The 17020-nt window shown below is 41.0% G+C and overlaps 1 protein-coding gene across 1 annotated transcript in view; it reads left to right on the forward strand.

The window, feature by feature from the left end:
- The window catches only part of LOC103725294 (dedicator of cytokinesis protein 8-like), a gene marked incomplete at its 3' end in the record, with an annotated part of 139995 nt that overhangs the window by 69238 nt on the left and 53737 nt on the right, over window positions 1–17020 (forward strand). The window contains exons 5-6 of the mRNA XM_017795478.2: window positions 9874–9997; window positions 13698–13910. Of these exons, the coding sequence (XP_017650967.2) occupies window positions 9874–9997; window positions 13698–13910 (337 nt within the window). The remainder of the gene's footprint in view (window positions 1–9873; window positions 9998–13697; window positions 13911–17020) is intronic.

Raw genomic sequence — 17020 nt, forward strand, 5'->3', positions numbered from 1 at the left:
TAAAAAGTGCATATTCATATCTTTTTTTTTTTTGTCTTTTTGAGACAGGGTCTCCCTGTAGCCCAGCTGTCCTGGAACTCACTGTGTAGACCAGGCTGGCCTCAAACTCCCAAAGATCCGCCTGCCTCTGCCTCCCAAGTGCTAGGATTAAAGGCATGTGCCACCACGCCCGGCTATTCATATCTTTTTATGTGTTACAAACATATATAATATTTTTCAATAATATAATTGAGATAATCTTATTTCAGAGATCTAGTCCATTCTTTTGAAAGGCTGTTTTGGATTCCTCGAAGAGAGACAGAATGTGCCATGAATTATGGGGCCTTTCTCTGTGGTTGTGAATATGTCTGAAGTTAGAAATGAGACTTATATATCAAATATGTTCTGTTTAATACTGCCAAATCCTTCTCCAGAAAAGTTGTACTAATCCACTCCATTTCCAACTCAGCTTGAAACTACACTTTTTCTCTGATTCTTTGCCAATGTTGGATACTATTGATAAAAGTAAAATTTAAATTACTTTCTGAATGCTAATTCAAATCATTGAACTTTCTTCTCCTATTCTAAAATCCCAGTTAGATATACCCTAATATGACATAAAGTCTCAGTCCTAGGGATTTTTCTAAGTGAAATGAAAGCCTATGTTCACATAAAGAGCTTCATTTCATCACGGGGCTGAAGAGATGGCTCAGCGGTTCAGAACACTGGTTGTTCTTGCAGAAGACTCAAGTTTCGAATCCCAGCACCCACATGGCAGCTAACAACTGTCCGTAACTCCAGTCCCAGGGGATCCAACAGCCTCTTCTGACCTCTGTGGGCATTGCACGACACGGGTGCACTTACCTACATGCAGGCAATACATGCATACGTATAAAATAAAAATAATAAATAAAATTTTAAAAAAATTAAAAAATAAAGAGCTTCATCAGAATAGTTCTAACATTTTTATTTGTAGTTGCCAGCATTATCACACCACATATACTTAAAAGGTATAGAGAAAACAAACTCTGGTAAATTCATGTGATTAGATACTACTCAGCATTGCAATGGAACTTTTAAAAATTTATTTTATTTTATGTATATGAGTGTTTTGCCTATATATATATGTAAGTGAATCCATGTCATGCAATGCTTGAAGAGGCCAGAAGAGGGTGTCATATCCCCTGGAACTTGAGTTAAGCACTTTTGTTAGCCACCATGTGGATGCTGGGAACTGAACTGGGGCCCTCTTCAAGAGCAGCCAATACACATAACTTGTGGGCCATCTCTCCAGCCCCTTTTAAACTAAACTACTAATCATGCAACACCAGGGATGAATCTGAGATTCATTGTGCTAAATGAAATAAACCAATCATAAAAGATAACCACAATATTCCATTTATATGACTTTAAGTCTTATTTAGCTATAATTCAACCTATACAAACTATTCCTTCTAGCTGGGTTTGGGCATTAATCCCAGTGTTAGGGAGAGTGTGACTGGAAGATTTTGAGTTCCAGACAAGCCTGGGCTACATAGAAAAAAATATATGTGTGTGTGTGTGTGTGTGTGTGTGTGTGTACATATAAACATATTTCATTCTAGCAAGTGAAGTGAGATCTTTCAAAGATCTTATTAAATAAAGTAATAATTCATTAAATAGTAATTACTGTTTATGCTATTTATAAAAATGTGAACTGTCATAGCAAGCACTTACATTAGCATGTAAAAAGAATAACCCCAAAACTCTACCATATGTTTTAATGGTCTTTGGGGAGGGAATGGCCTATTTTCCTCTAGAGGTTTGTTCTTAATGAAGCCACTTGGCTTTCATGTACATGTGTTTGTCATCTAAAAACCATGCAATCAAGCACTGATTTAGTTAGCACTTTTATTCCTCTATTATCTCCTTGCTGATACTACATTATGATATCAAGAGATCAACTTTTATGTCCTTGTTCTCCGTGGTAATGGCTTTGAATCCCTCTTAGCTGGCAGAGCCTTGGACCCTCCCCCTCTCTCTCATCATCCTGGAGGGCACATTTAAATCAGATGCATAGTGCTACTGTGAAGGACAGAAGAGAGGTCTAGATTTTCTTTTTAACTTAATAGGAAAAGATTGAATTGTGTAAAAACATAAAATATGTTATCTCTTTTTGGAGAAAATGTATTCACTTTTTAATTTTTTTATATTGTGTGTGTGTGTGTGTGTGTGTCTATGTGTGTGTCAGTGTGTGTGTGCCTCAGCACATGTGTGGAGGTCAGAGGACAAGTTGCAGGAGTTGGCTTTCTCCTTTCCCATGTGATTCCTAGAGATTGAACTCTGGTGGTCAGGATTGGTGGCAGGTGCATTTTCCCACTGAGCCATCTCTCCAGTCCAGAAAAGGTATTCTATTACTTGAAATGTTTGCTTCTGTTTCTTAGGCTGGAAGGTTCCTTGAACAGATACCATTCTGTCTTTCATGTCTGCAGCACCTTTTTAGTACTTTCTGTTCTGTGTATTTTGAAAATGGGCATAGATTTAATGACTAGTATGGAGCTATCCACTTTAATTTCTGTATATCTTGATAATTTTGTGTCGGTTTACATTTGATAGCATCCTTTGGATGATATTGAGTATTTTTAAGTGCTACTTTCTCTGTCATTTTCTCTAAATGAACCTAGGGATGATTAACTTCAGAATATTTTCCATGTCTTGGTGGTGAGTCATACTCTTCAGTAATTAAACTTGTTTACGTGCTGTTGGTTCTTGGTATATTCTCCAGAGTGACAGTGAAACATTTCATGACTATTATGGGCAGCATCATAAAAGTCCCTAGACTTTGTCTTTCATCCTGGTGATTACAGTGATGCTGCAGGAAGGTCATGTTCAAGGAGAGCTGGGATATCAAGGAATGGGGTAGCATCTGTTTTATTGCTTCATTTTTTACTCCCAGTGAACTGGTAAACAATTAAAATTCAAGCACACCAGTGCATATAATTCAGTTACTCCCAAAACACCATAAAAATGTCTCCCCAATCAGTAATTGTTTACTATGGCATGTATTCCTTGTGCTGGCTGTCAAGGTACTCAGCTTTCTTAAAGTATGGAAAGTGAGCCAGGCTCAGCTCATGAGCCAACGTGGGAACAAACAGTAGCCTGGATGCGGCTGTCACTGAGCCACTCCAGACTTGCTATTCAGACTCCAGTCCCCACAGTCCAACCAACCAAGGCCCTAGTCTAATGCTTCCACGAAACCTTCCCTGACCTGACTAGAACCAGTCACCTCCCTCTGTGGGTTTCAAAACATCTTGTTGACTTTTTTCTTGAAGATTTTGCCACACTGTACATTAAATTCTAGGTACCTGTTTAAATTGTCTACTTCCTTGTTAACTATATATAGCATCTTTCTCACTAGACTGACTTTGCTTAGGGCAGGTACAGTCCCCAACTACAATTCTTGTTCCATTCTCCTTGGTGCCTTATTCTCAAAAGAATTAAAGTTATAAACATGTTGAATGAAAGAATAAATGCAATTTTAACAAGCAAACATCCATCTATTCCAGACCATAACTTTAGCAGCACACCTAAAAAGTGGACTTCACAAAGCCCTGGAGATGCAGAATGGAACTTTTTAATTAGGACAACAGATTTATGCAGTACTTGGTAGAATCCTATAAGCAGAATCCTAAAATGGACACTTTTCAGAGCTCCACCCCTGTTTCTGATAGCTAAGCACATTTCCCCTATTAAAAAACAATCTAGTCTTGCAGAAATATGGATGTTAGGAGACTTTAAATTGAATATATTTGTGTCTGGCCTCGCAATGCATTCCTTGCTATTGCATCTAACAGTGTTGCCCTTGATGCTAATGGTAATACTGGTATGTAATGATTTTTGTTGATACTCTAGAAGCACAGTCTGAGACAGGGATTCAGGAGGGTCTTTAGGAAAAGCTTGGAAGGGAGTCTACTAAAGATGAGGTCTCAGATAATACTTAGCTTTGCCCTGATCCACAGAATGTTGTAGAGAGAAAAATTACACTGTAAAATAGTCTCACTGTCGCACTCAGAAGTGTGGTACTATTGTATCCCTTTACTAGTCAGGCCGTGGTGGCTACCGTGGAGCTAAAGAGACAGAGTAGCAGGTTGGCATGGGGGCAGGGCTGTAGGATGAACTGACAGTTCCTACACCCATAGCAGCTGAAGAATTGGTGGAGGGGTTGGTAAAGGGGGCATGATTAGGGCACTAGTGGTCTTTACTACAGTGCCAGATGCCTGGCACAATATTTTCCTTTTATTTTGAGACAATCTCAAATCTATAGAAAAGTTACAAATATAATACAAAGACCTCCTCCTTACATCTAACCATGTGAGACTAAGTTCCTGACCTGATTGTCCATCACCCTTGCCTATATTAGTGTGTAATTGCTACAAGCAAGGACTTTTTTCATTATAGTTCCTATATAACCTCCACATTCTGAAAATTAATATTAATACTTCATTACTGTCCAATGCTCAGATTTCAGTTTTCACCAAATAGCTAAAGAATGTGCATTTGTTTGTTCGTCTGTTTTATTTTTTTATGTGTATGAGTATGTTTCCTGCATGTATGTAGGTACACCTGTGTTGTGCAGTGCCCACAGAGACCAAAAGAGGGTGTCAGATCCCTGGAACTAGAGTTATGGTTGTTAGCCACCATATGGGTACTGGGAATCGTACCCGGGTCCTCTGTAAGAGCAGACAGGGCTCTTAACCGCTGAGCCATCTCTCTAGCCCTGTTTCTTTGTTTTTTTTTGCTTTTTGGTGTGTTTGTTTGTTTGTTTGTTTGTTTGTTTGTTTGTTTGTTTTGAGGATCTTTCTGTAGCCCCAGCTGACTTGGAACTTGCTCTGTAACAGGCTGGTCTTGATCTCACAGATTCACCTGCCAAAGCTTCCTGAGTGCTGGGATTAAAGGTGTGCGTGTACTGCCACACCCAGCCAAAGAATGTTCTTTAGAGAGCAAAAGGATCCAGTTCCAAGTCACACATAGCACTTCAATGTCACATGTTTTTAGTCTTATTCATGCTGGAAGACCTTTCAGTGTATCTTTCTTACCTGCCTTTGAGATTACAGGCCAGTTATTTTGTAGAATGTTTGATTATTATAAATATTTCATTCCTTATCAAACCTTCAGTTTACTCCTATTAATATGAAGCAATAATTTCCTATTTTACTGCATGAGTTAATCCATATTTGTCATCTATTTTGATAGTCCTATGTCTTCTCTTTGACTAGTGTGAATCTCTTTGACTGGCTCTTGCATCCTTTTTAAATGATCACAGAGGTCACTGAAGACATTTTCTCTCTGAGGCAAGATATTCTAGGAGGGTCTTACATATTCCCTTCCTCCCCACTGGAATTAGTGATTTCTCTAAGATGCTGCTTTGCTTTAGTGGGCAATGGTACTTAGTGCCCAAGATGGATATCTTAAGTCTGCTCAGGTTCGTTAAGGTGTTGCTATTCCTGTCCACTCGGCAACAGAGCAGGGGGCAGGATGAGCTGAAAGTCATCAGTTCTTGTTGACCTCCAGCCTCATATGCCTATTCTAGTTTTCTCCTTTTGATATTTTAATTCATTTCTCTGGCAAAATCTGCCTCCCATATCTTTAATGTGTCTACTTAGCGGACTAATCCCCCTGTTGCATAACTATTGCCCACACTCTTGTCCACCCCACAGTTCCCCTCTTTCCCCTGTTGTGGTTCTGACACCTACAGCAAGCTTGCCGCTCCTGCCTGGTGGCCCTCTTCAGCATGTGCTGGCACTATGTCGGTATGCCCCTCCACAGGAGGACACCCTTGTCACCAGGCCTGCATCTGATGCCTCATGGCAGGCTTCCCTCCATGTGAATGCAATGCTCACTGGACTCAGGCTCTGTTATCATGTGCCAGGCAACCCAGGCTCTGATGCCCTCCTTGTGCCGTCTGGGCTCTCATTCTCCATTCCATGCTGGCAGCCCATGCTGGATGCTTTCCTTACCCTATTTGGCTTCAACTTCTAATTCTGGACCTCAGACTACTTTCTACCCCAAGGCATGGGTGGCTACCTTGTTCCAGTATACGCTTATAGTTTTAGCACCTAATTATCTAGGAAGGGTAGGAAGGAAAGGGGAAAGTGTTTAAGAAAGGGAGGGGAAAAGAAGGGAGGGGAAAGTGGGGAAGATGAAGGGGAGGGAAGGGAGGAAAGGAAGAGGAACATAATTATTTTCTGATCCTCACAACAGACCTTCAAAATGAGCATTGTTGCTCCCTTGTCCACATCCGGGGAAACTGGTTCAGAAAATGAGGCTGCTTGCCCAGGGTCTGTCTCTTGACTGGTTCATAAAGAGTCTGAATCTGAACTCAGGCCCTTCTCACTTGAGTCTAGCCTCTAAAAAGAATACTTTCAAGGTATGTTTGATGTTTGGATTATCCCTAGCTGCATAAGAAGAGTGCTTTGAGATAAAGAATGTTGTTCTCCTGGAAACCTGTAGGCTATATTCATTTCATGAGGACGGTTGTTCTCCCCGTTGGCCCATTTCCCTACCTTTCTTCTGTCTGTGCACAGGTTCAATGAGAACCTGGCTTTGTTTGACTCAGTTGCTAGGGTGGGGTGACTAGGCTGAGATGCTCGTAGCCAGAGGCACTGGGCCAGCGGTCTCACTGCCTCCTCAGTGGTAGCTCTTTCCATGCAGGAGGTTCTGGAATGAGTCACCTGCCATGCTTGCCAGCCCTTGCCCTCTCCTCTCCAGCCAGCATTACCCCTCCTCCGAGAGGAGTGCTAGGACTTTTGAGATTTTAAGATGGAGAAGTAGTTGTTAATTGGATATGAGGAAGGGGAGAAAAATTTGTTTTGATACCACCTTGGACACACTAATCTTAATGCTTTCCAGAGCAAAAATTCTGAAGGCTGGCATAAAGATTTTATATACACACACATATATATATGCATACAGTGAACTTTAACTTTGTTCTGTTTTATTTTATTTATTTTTTTTATGACTGGCTTTGAGTTCCATGTAAAGGATTCCACAGGATATTCTAACAAAATGGAAGACAGGGAAGAGAATCAGCATCTATCTATGTAAAACAACAAAAGAATAATGGATAAATTTTGTGCCCCCCAAAACATCTTTGGAAGAGAAAATTGGATTTTATTTTTCGGCTATAATATATAAACATTTTATCATGAAATAAGAAATTTGGGGAAGATACTTTTAGAATTCACCCATGACCATTCCTCACCTGTGAAAAAATAGGCACAGAGAGACGTTACTTGAGGATGATGAAGGCAGCACGACTGTACGTGTGCACGTGTGTGTGTGTGGTGTATTTGCTTGCTTGAAAGTAAACACTCTTGAAAAATAAGTGCATTTGATAAGAGAAAAAAAAGCTAATGCAAGTATAATTCTGGCTGAGAAAGCTGCCCACACCAAAGCTACTTAGCTTACTTGCTTCTTGGGCTTTATTTCTGGGACCCAAAAAGTTTTCCTTGCTCAGAGACCTGTGCTGGTGAATCTTTGGAATGGGTTCTCTTTGGAGGGGATAGGTGGTAAAAGAGGCAAAGGGCAAACACTACAGTGGTAAGTGTGAGTTGGTTCAGATGAACTAGTGCTATTATTTGGTCTCTTCTTTCTGCTTGAAATAGGATTTTGCAGAAAAAATAGGTCCAGTGTGTTGACATTTGGGTTAGTGTAATTACAAGACACAACTTTTTCTGTATCATTTGCCTGTATTTGCTGTTACTTTGGGTTCGATTATTTCCTCTCCCCAAAATGTTAGATCACCCACAACTTTTTTCAGTTATTTGTCTATGTATGTGTGTATGTGTGTGTATCACAGCATATGTGTGGAAGTCAGAGGAGTTTTTTTTCTCTCTGTTCACCATGTGGGTTCCGGGGATCAAACTCAGGCCATTTCACTTGGTGGCAAGTGCCTTTACCCGCTGAGCCATCTCACTGGCCACCACTCACAGCTTTTTTTTTTTTTTTTTTTCCACTAATGCGTCAAGAAGGCCTGCCCTGCACAAGCTGACTCAATTATGTGGTTGAGAATAACTTTCAAGAAGTTGTAAGATTTATGAAATCTCATGTCATATTTTCTCTCAACTCTATTAATGTAAAGCAAATGCTGTAAAATAAAAGTTGTCCACTTATATGTTCACTTCTCATTGGCAAATTCAGAGAAACTGGAACCAAAAGAATTTTCTTGAATATTTAAAATATTTATTATTTCGGGCTGGAGAGATGGCTCGGAGGTTAAGAACACTGGTTGTTCTTGCAGTAGACCTGGGTTCGAATCCCAGCACCTACATGGCAGCTAACAACTGTCTGTAACTCCAGTTCCAGGGGATCCGACAACCTCTTCTGTCTCATACACATAAAATAAAAATAATAAAATTTTTAAAAATATTTTATTTCAATGAAGTAATTTAAAAGTTCTCAGAAATAGTTATTGATGTTTTTGAACAATATGGTGTATATTTGAATTTATTTGCTTTTTGATGTTTAGGAACCCCAAACAGAAATTATTCTAGATATTTTTCTTTATTTTTTTCTAAATATTTACTCCTGTTTCTTTGTTCAGAGTATACCATGTTCGTCTAATTATTTTTCAGTTCCTTATTTCACCCTTTTTTTACCGAGCCTGATTTCTGCAGGTTGGGTTGGGGCAGGAAAGATGGCCAAGGGACACTGAAGATGACCAAATATGGTAACCAAGACTTGGAAGCCACCAAGCTGCTCTTGCAGAGAGCACCTAAGCTGTATCTTGTCTCCTGTTGCTCAAAACAAGTTGTCTTCAGAGCACAGTAAAATCCAGAGTCCTTGGCCTTCCCATGAAGACACCAGGGCTCCCTGTGTTTTACTTAACTGACACAATGAACAAAAATACATTAAGTACCTGCTGTGCACGCCCTCTCCTCCCTCCAGTGCTCCTCCCTCCAGAAACTTATTGCTAGCACTCCTACATTTCTGGTTTTATCTGTTGGCCAGTTGATCTGCCTAATAAATTCTAACCTCATTGCATGCCCGCCCCTTTGCCAACCTGCTTAATGATCTTTATACTAAGTCCAGAAAGTATGCAGAATAGGTGTGTATGCACTTTGTAGCATGTTTTCCAATGAAAATATTAAAATGGAGAATACACGCATTGGTTTCTATAGTTATGAATTGACAATTTAGATCTGTTGCCTTTCTAAGATGGTCTCACTTCTCCAGAGAAAGTGCTGAGACCCTTTCCATATGTACACATTTTAAATTGTGTGTGTTTGTGTGTGTGTGTGTGTATGTGTGTGTGTGTGTGTGTGTGTGTCTGAACCTAGGACCTTGTGCTTGCTAAGCAAGCACTTCACCACTGACCTTCATCTCCATTCCTTTCACAGAATTGTAATAAAGTTCACAGAGTGGGGACAGAAATGTTAGCAATCAATGTTGTTGTTTATTTTCATTTTTCCTTAACCATGTCCCGCCTTTTTATTAATTAAGAACATTGATGTGGAGATGAAATGATTCCCTCTATTTTTATCTTCAAACGATCTCTATTTGCTGCTTCTACACACTGCTAGATTTATTCCAGCCTCTTATACTAGGGTCACAGTTTAGCAGCAGCTTGGAGCCAAGTGCCCCACAGCTGAAATGACCACACCTCTGCAGTGGCATTTTCCCAGGCCATTCCTGCCTCTCATAATGAGCCAGCCAGGGGGCAAGTTTGTATCTCATTACAACAGAGCCTTGTGTGCAGCCTGGTGTATAATAGATGGCAGCATCACAATGGCCCTCTCTCTGAAAGCTCTTCTAGCACAGTGCCATTTCTTTATTTTTAGTCTAATGGTTTTGCCTTTTTCTCACTCTCTCACTCTCTCCCTTTCCTTTTAAATCCAATAATGTCAACAATGAAAGAAACCAAGGAGCTCCAGAGTTTTGCAGTTTTAAAAAGACTGGATCTCGGAAAGATTTTCACAAGACTCTTCAGAAACAGACGTTCGAGTCAGAAACCTTGGAGTGCGGTGAACCCGCCACTCAGGTATTTCCAATCAACAAACATGATTACCACATTACAGGCTGCTCTGCCCAGGGCATACTGTCAGTTTTTAAAACTAAAATAAAAGTAAGATTTACAGAATATTTGTGTAGGAGGAACTCTACCATCTGAGTCAGTGATGATGTTTTTCTCAGACAGCTTTATATCTGCAAAAGTCAGATCAAATGACGACCCAAAAATGCAATAATTAAAATGGAAAAAGAAAAGTGGAGATGCTATGGTTGGGGGGAGGGAGAAACAGTGGGCCCTTCCCTATACAGTGGGGGATACTTTCTGTGGATAGCACCCCTCAAGCAGAGGGCAGGGTGGGTCAGGACTGTTGGACTGCCTGCATTTCCTAGGCACCATCATTAACCTCTCTGGGCTTCAGTTTCTTTCCCTGGAAACCAAGGTTGATACTACTTAGTAACTCCTGAGGTTATCTGAGCATTAGGTAAGTCCATATGTGTAAAGATTTAGAACAGTGCCAATTATACTTAATACCCAATAAATGCTGGCTACTGTCATTGCTGTTATTATCATAACATGATTGCAGTTTAGAATTCAGTGCTGTGCACACCCATGTCCATAGCAGCATATGACTGCCAAAAGATGAAGCAACCCAAGTGTCCACTGTGGAAGAGTGGAGAAAACCAAAGCGTGGTTGCCAGGTGCTTGGGAAAGAATGAGGAGTTGTTGTTAGATAGGTACAGAGTTTTGGAAGATGAAAAGAATCATAGAGGGAGCTGGAGAGATAGCTCAGCAGTTAAGAGCCTTGACTGCCCTTGCAGAGGACCTGGGTTCAGTTCTCAACACCCACATGGCAGCTAACAACTGTTCATAACTCCAGTTCTAGGGACTCTGACACCTCTTTTGGCCTCTGCTGGCATTGCATGACCCTGGTGCACTTAGATACATGCAGGTAAAACACTCATACACATAAAAATAAATAAATAAACTTTTAGAAAGAATCATGGAGGACTGTGGCAATAGTTGTACTACATTGTGAATGTACTTAACTACACCAAAAGATGTTAAGATGATAAATTCTGTGTTCATGTATTTTATCACAATAACGTTTTTAAACTCAATGTTCTAATCCAGCCTGATCATGTTATAGGTAACAAAAATGAAATAGGAAAATTTGCTCAAATTTTCACAGAATTTCTAAGTAATTGTAGTTTTCAGCTTTCAGGTGTCTTTATAGCACAAACTTATCACCATATTGATCATAATTCGAGCTTTTAAAATTATGCTTTTCAAACAACATGGACCCTAAGGCCAAGGCAGCTGCTTAGTATGAGCTCTGCAGAGGAACCCACCATCAGTTCTGGTGCTAAATGTGGCAACCCCACTGAGGGATGGCATACCTGTATCCCGTACTCCATGGGAGAGTCAGGCATTTTTATCATAGATAATTTTTAGGCCTACGGTAATGAACAACTAAACTGCGCCTTATATTAGTGTAACAAAGCCCTAGTAGGCATTTCAACAGAAGAAATTCAACTTTGGGAATTGATTAAACAGGTTTTGGAGCACTGAGGGAACCAAACAAGAAAAACCAGGGTTATACAGAATAATGACTGTAGGAAACAGTGTAGCATCTAGGCCTAGGACAGTGGTTCTCAGAATCCCCTGGAGAGCTCTTTGAACACTCCGCTGCTGGGCTCCACCTGTCAGTTTCTGAGTCAGTGGGGCTGAGGATTTGCTTTTCTAATGAACACTTCCCAAGTGATGCTTATGCTGTCCATCCCAAGACTACAGTTTGAGGACTACGGGTCTAGAGAAGAGATTGCAGATCTCAGAACCTAGAATCTTGGAAGAGGAGCCTCAGAGTGAAGACTAGAATTGCTGAGAAGGGGGCACTGCCAAGCTGGTGATGTCTTGGATCCCAGAGGACCTCATGGAGTCTGTACTCAGAGGTCCTAGAGGGAAGAGTTTCCTTGCCAGTGCTGCTACTACCTCCAAGGAGGTAAAATGAAGATGGTTCCTCCTCAGACCTCCAGCTCCACAACAGCACCCCCATCCACTGACCCTAAAGTGAGCAGCAGGCAAGGCAAAAATAGGATAACTGAGCCACCCAGCACCATAGAACAGTAAAAACCCAAATGATTTGACTCCATGGTAAAGATGTACTTTATGAAAATTAGATCCTTTCATAGATAATGTTTTATATCCTTTTTCATAATAACAGTATACTGTGATTATATTTCTCTTCCAATAAAGACATTTTAATGGTTGCCGATCTCTATGAAATCGAGGCCAACTTGGTCTATATAGCAAATTCCAGGCCAGCTGGGGCTACAGGGAAACCCATCTTTAAAAAATAAAAAGAAAGCATTTTAAAGACTTTTGACATATGTATAACTTGAGATTCTTTTAAAGAAATTTGAAGAGTTGGCTCAGTTGGTAAAATGCTTGTCTTGAAAGCATGAAGACCTGCATTTTCTCACCAGAACCCGTGTAAAGTGCTGAGTGTGGTGGTATGCACTTGTGTTCCCAGCGCTGGAGAGACAGAAACAGAGGCTTACTTGCTAGTAAGCCAGTGTAGTCTAATTGGTGAGTTCCAGGCTGTTGAGAAACCCTATCTCAAAGGAGGTAGATGGTGTTGCTAGGGATGATATCAAGGCTATCCTCTGGCTTCCACATGCATGCACATACATTGTTCACATACATACATACATACATACATACATACATATATACACACATGCATAAAAGAGAATGACATTAGGGAAATTAAGCTCACTTTCCCCAAATCCTTATACATTCTAAGAGAAACAAAATAATTAATAGTTGAAATGTTAATATTGATTATTGATAACACATTTAGTGTAGGTAAAATTTGTAATTTAGTATAACAATTTAATGGGGTAGACATATCACAAGCATGAAATTGTGCAGTAATATGTCCATTTCGTAGATCTGAGAATAATATAAATTTTACAGATATTTGCTACTGATCCTTCTATAATTTTTGCAACAGTTGTGGATTTCAGTTATTTATTCTTTGACAAGTCTCCAGTTAGGCACACAGTTCTCAATTATAGATATTCCTAGTGGATAATCTGTGTGACTGATTTAAGATCACTTTTTCTAGCACATTGCCACTGTCAGCTACTGCTTAATAGCCAATACTTTTCTTTTTTCCATTTTAACCATTCCTAAAGTCCTATAGGCAAGCATACCCTAATCCCACACCTCTGTATTTGTAAACTTAACACTCAGCTTTGGAATGCACATACAGTTTTTTTGGAAGGCTTCTTGGGGTTCATCTTATTTTCTAGTCTCAAAACCCAAGTTCTAAAGTTGATTAGAAAAAGGTCCCTCTGTTCTCAGTCCAGTTCTTTTATATTGCACCTTGTCCAAACTCTGTTTTGCTCCAGCCTGAGACGTGACTATAGTTCCTAAGAGACTTGGCCATCTCCAAAAACGAACACTCCAACAACTACTAGGAACACAGTGCTGTTTTCAAACCCTTGCTCGGGACTGCTTTATCTATCTGAGGAGTAATAACCTGCTTCCAGGGAGGAAAGAGACATCTCACTTCAAGACAGTCTGTCTTGTCACACCCCTGGTTTGTTCAGAAAACTTGAGGCCTGAGATTCTGTACACCTAGTTGGAGCAGTCTCGAAACATCCCTAAGCCTAGTTCTCATTTGTGGTCCTCAACCTTCACAAAGGCGCACTGTCTTCTCTCACAGACAGGCCCTCGTCGCTTAAACGTGCTGTGTGATGTGTCTGGGAAGGGTCCACTTACTGCCTGTGACTTTGACCTCCGAAGCCTGCAGCCTGATCAGCGGCTGGAAAACCTGCTGCAGCTTGTGAGTACAGAGGACTTCGAGAAGGAGAAGGAGGAGGCCCGCAGGACCAATCGGCAAGCCGAGCTCTTTGCCCTGTATCCATCTGTGGACGAGGTGAGTGCAAGTCTCCATGGAGGGGGCCATATCAGTGAAAACAGAGGGTCTCAAGATTTTTCTTTTTGCTTGTGTCTTAGCAGAGCCAATTAAAAATCGTTATATTGATGGGATTCTGTTAACTAGGTTTTTAATAGTACTTTAATCCTTAAAATATTTCAAATGTCTGCATATAGTAATCTCACTCAGAACCAACCATGCAGTTACTTGGGGATATGTTTCATATGTAATCCATCAAAAATATATATTACTTAAAGGTTGATGCTCTTTTATAAAATATTTTATTTTTTTTATTTTGTGTGTATAAGTTTATTGCCTACATATAGGTAGGTGCATCCATGTGTGCAGTGTCCATGGAAGTCAGAAGAGGGTGTTGGATCCCCTGGAACTGGAGTTATGCACGGTTGTTAGCCACTGTGTGGGTGCTGGGAATCAAACCCAGGTACTCTGCGAGAGCAATCAGTGCTCTTAACCACTGAGCCATCTCTCCAGCCCAAAACTTGATGCTACTTAATGCATTTGGCTAAGATTTTTTTTCCAGTGGTCCCATTGAGCAAGTAGAGACTTTGGACATGTTCTGGGCAGAGATAATCACAGTCATGTTCTCAGTGTGCAAAGTTTTGGAATCCTGTTTGCCCACCTCTTTATATACTGAAGTTGACCCAGAACAATTTAGACTTGGCCTGCAGTCACTTGCTGGAGCACTTTGCATGGGATGAGGGATGGCTATGAGGTTTTCAGCCGTTGCTTCTGCTTGTCAGGTGGGCTCTCTACACCTCCAGGTCTTGCCAGAACACATGGCTGCTCTATCTCTGCTGTCTAAGTTTTGTTAAAAGTTCAGTTGCAAAAACTAAGATTTGGAGACTGTTGAGATGGCACAGTGGAAAAAAGCACTTGCCTTGCAACCTGAGTTTGATCCCTGGAACTCCACAAAGCTGTCATCTGACCTCTGCAGGTTCAAGGTGGCACATGATATCACATATCATGCACATGCTCACACACAAATAATAAAAATAAATGTGTAAGATTTGGGAGACTTTTGCAAAAAAGATAACACACTTATTTATGGCTATAAATATTTGAAATTTGGTCCTCAGATCAAGCAAGACCATCAGAAAACCTGATCCTCGCCCGTGTGTAGCTGCCAGTGGTGTCACTTGTTTGATGGTTCCCCCTTGATGCAGGAAAGAGGTTTCCTCACTGGTTAGGAAAGAGGACAACAGAAGAAACAGCAGGCCTGAGATGTGGCATTGTGTCCACTGTGGGGAGGATAAGGGGAAAATGCCCCTCACACCCTTAGTGTCCATGGTGTCTTGCTGAGCGCCACGTTTCTGTCCACACTACCAAACACAGCACCTCGTATCTGGTGTCCTGCAGTTGCTCCCCAATCCTTTTCTTTCTTAGTTTTTTTGGTCTCTTTGAGATAGGGTCTCCTTGTAGCCCCAGCTGGCCTGGAACTTGCTCTGTAGACTGGTCTCACAGAGATCTGCTGGCCTCTGCTGGGATTAAAGGTGTGTACCAGCCACCTTTCTTTTCTTATCCTTACTTTCCAACCATCTTGGTTTTTCTCATCTGCTTATCTTAGTTGCACTTTTGTCAGAAGCCTCAAATCCTCTGAAGCAAATGAAAAATAAGTATCTTGGGTCCAGTGAGATGGCTCAGCACGTAAAGGAGCTTGCCAACAAAACTGATGACCTGAGTTCAGTCCCTGGAATCCATGGGATAGAAAAAGAGAACCAACTCCTGAAAGTGGTTCTCAGACCTCCCCACCCCTGTCCACCCCCAACATAGACAAAATAGATAAATAAGGGACTGGAGAAATGATTCCATGGTTAAAAGCACGGGTTGTTCTTGCAGAAGACTCGAATACAAATCCCAGCACCCACATGGTAACTAACAACTGTCCATAACTCCAGTTCTAGGAGATCTGACACCCTCTTCTGTCCTCCGTGGGCACTGCATGACCTGGGTGCACTTGCACACATGCAAGCAATACGCTCATACACATAAAATAAAAATAAATAAATAAAATAAAAAACTTTTAAATAGAAAAATGAAAAATAAACAAAATATAATCTGATACAGTTAAAAAAAAGATTGCTTGAGCTGGGTGTAGTAGCACATTAAAGAATCCCAGCACTTGGGAGGCAGAGGCAGGCGGATCTCTATGAGTTCAAGGCCAGCCTGGTCTCCATAGCGAGTTCCAGACCAGCTGGGGCTACTGAAAAACCCTATCTCAAAAAGACCAAAAAAATTTTCTTCATTAAGTAAGTAAATTAATAAAAATCTTGGAACTGGGAAGACAGCTCAGTGGGTAAAGTGCTTGCTGCACAGGCATAAGGACCTGAGTTTGGATCCCAAACACATACAGAAAATCTGACACGGTGGTGCATCTGTAACCCCAGCCACAGGGGCCAGTAGATCTCAAGGGCTCTGTCAATCTATCAGAAACAGTGAGCTCCAGGTTCAATGAGAGACCCTGACTCAAAAATAAGGCAGAAAGCACCATGATGGAGGGGTGAGACAATGCAAGAGATAAATAATGCCTAGCTAGTTTTAAAAAACCAGAGGGAACCATATTACTCTAACAACCTACTGACAAATTATACATAGCAGATCAAGAAATATAGGTCTAGGTAAGGTTTATCTGGGAACAATTTGCCTTTTCCCAAGATTTATCTACATGGCACACAGTAATTAAAAGTACCAAATGGTGGAACTAACCTTCTTGGATGTTGAACAGCCACACTTTGAGGCCTATACTAATTTGGTCAGAGGGACATGAAAGACAGTTTTTGCTCCTTGCCCTCCTAGGTCACCTAATTCCAGGGTACTATGAGCATCACTCAAAATATCCTGTAATTGTGGCAGGTCACCTGTCTTCTTGATCAAGGAGGCCAAGGACACCCCACCAGATGGACAGGAACCAGTGTCCAGTCTACAAAGATGAGGATCAACACAGAGGAAACATTTCCTCCATGCTTCCAACCGAAGCCAGCCATGGTTGAGTAGGACCTTTGTCTTATCTTCACTTAGGTGGAACTGGTAAAAGAAAGTAGCCAGGGGCTCCTCCCAAGCCCATGTGACCCCTGAGGAACAGATCCTCAAAC

This window comes from Nannospalax galili, unplaced genomic scaffold (assembly GCF_000622305.1).
Source record: "Nannospalax galili isolate Female #2095 unplaced genomic scaffold, S.galili_v1.0 scaffold3109, whole genome shotgun sequence".
Taxonomy (NCBI): Eukaryota; Metazoa; Chordata; class Mammalia; order Rodentia; family Spalacidae; genus Nannospalax; species Nannospalax galili.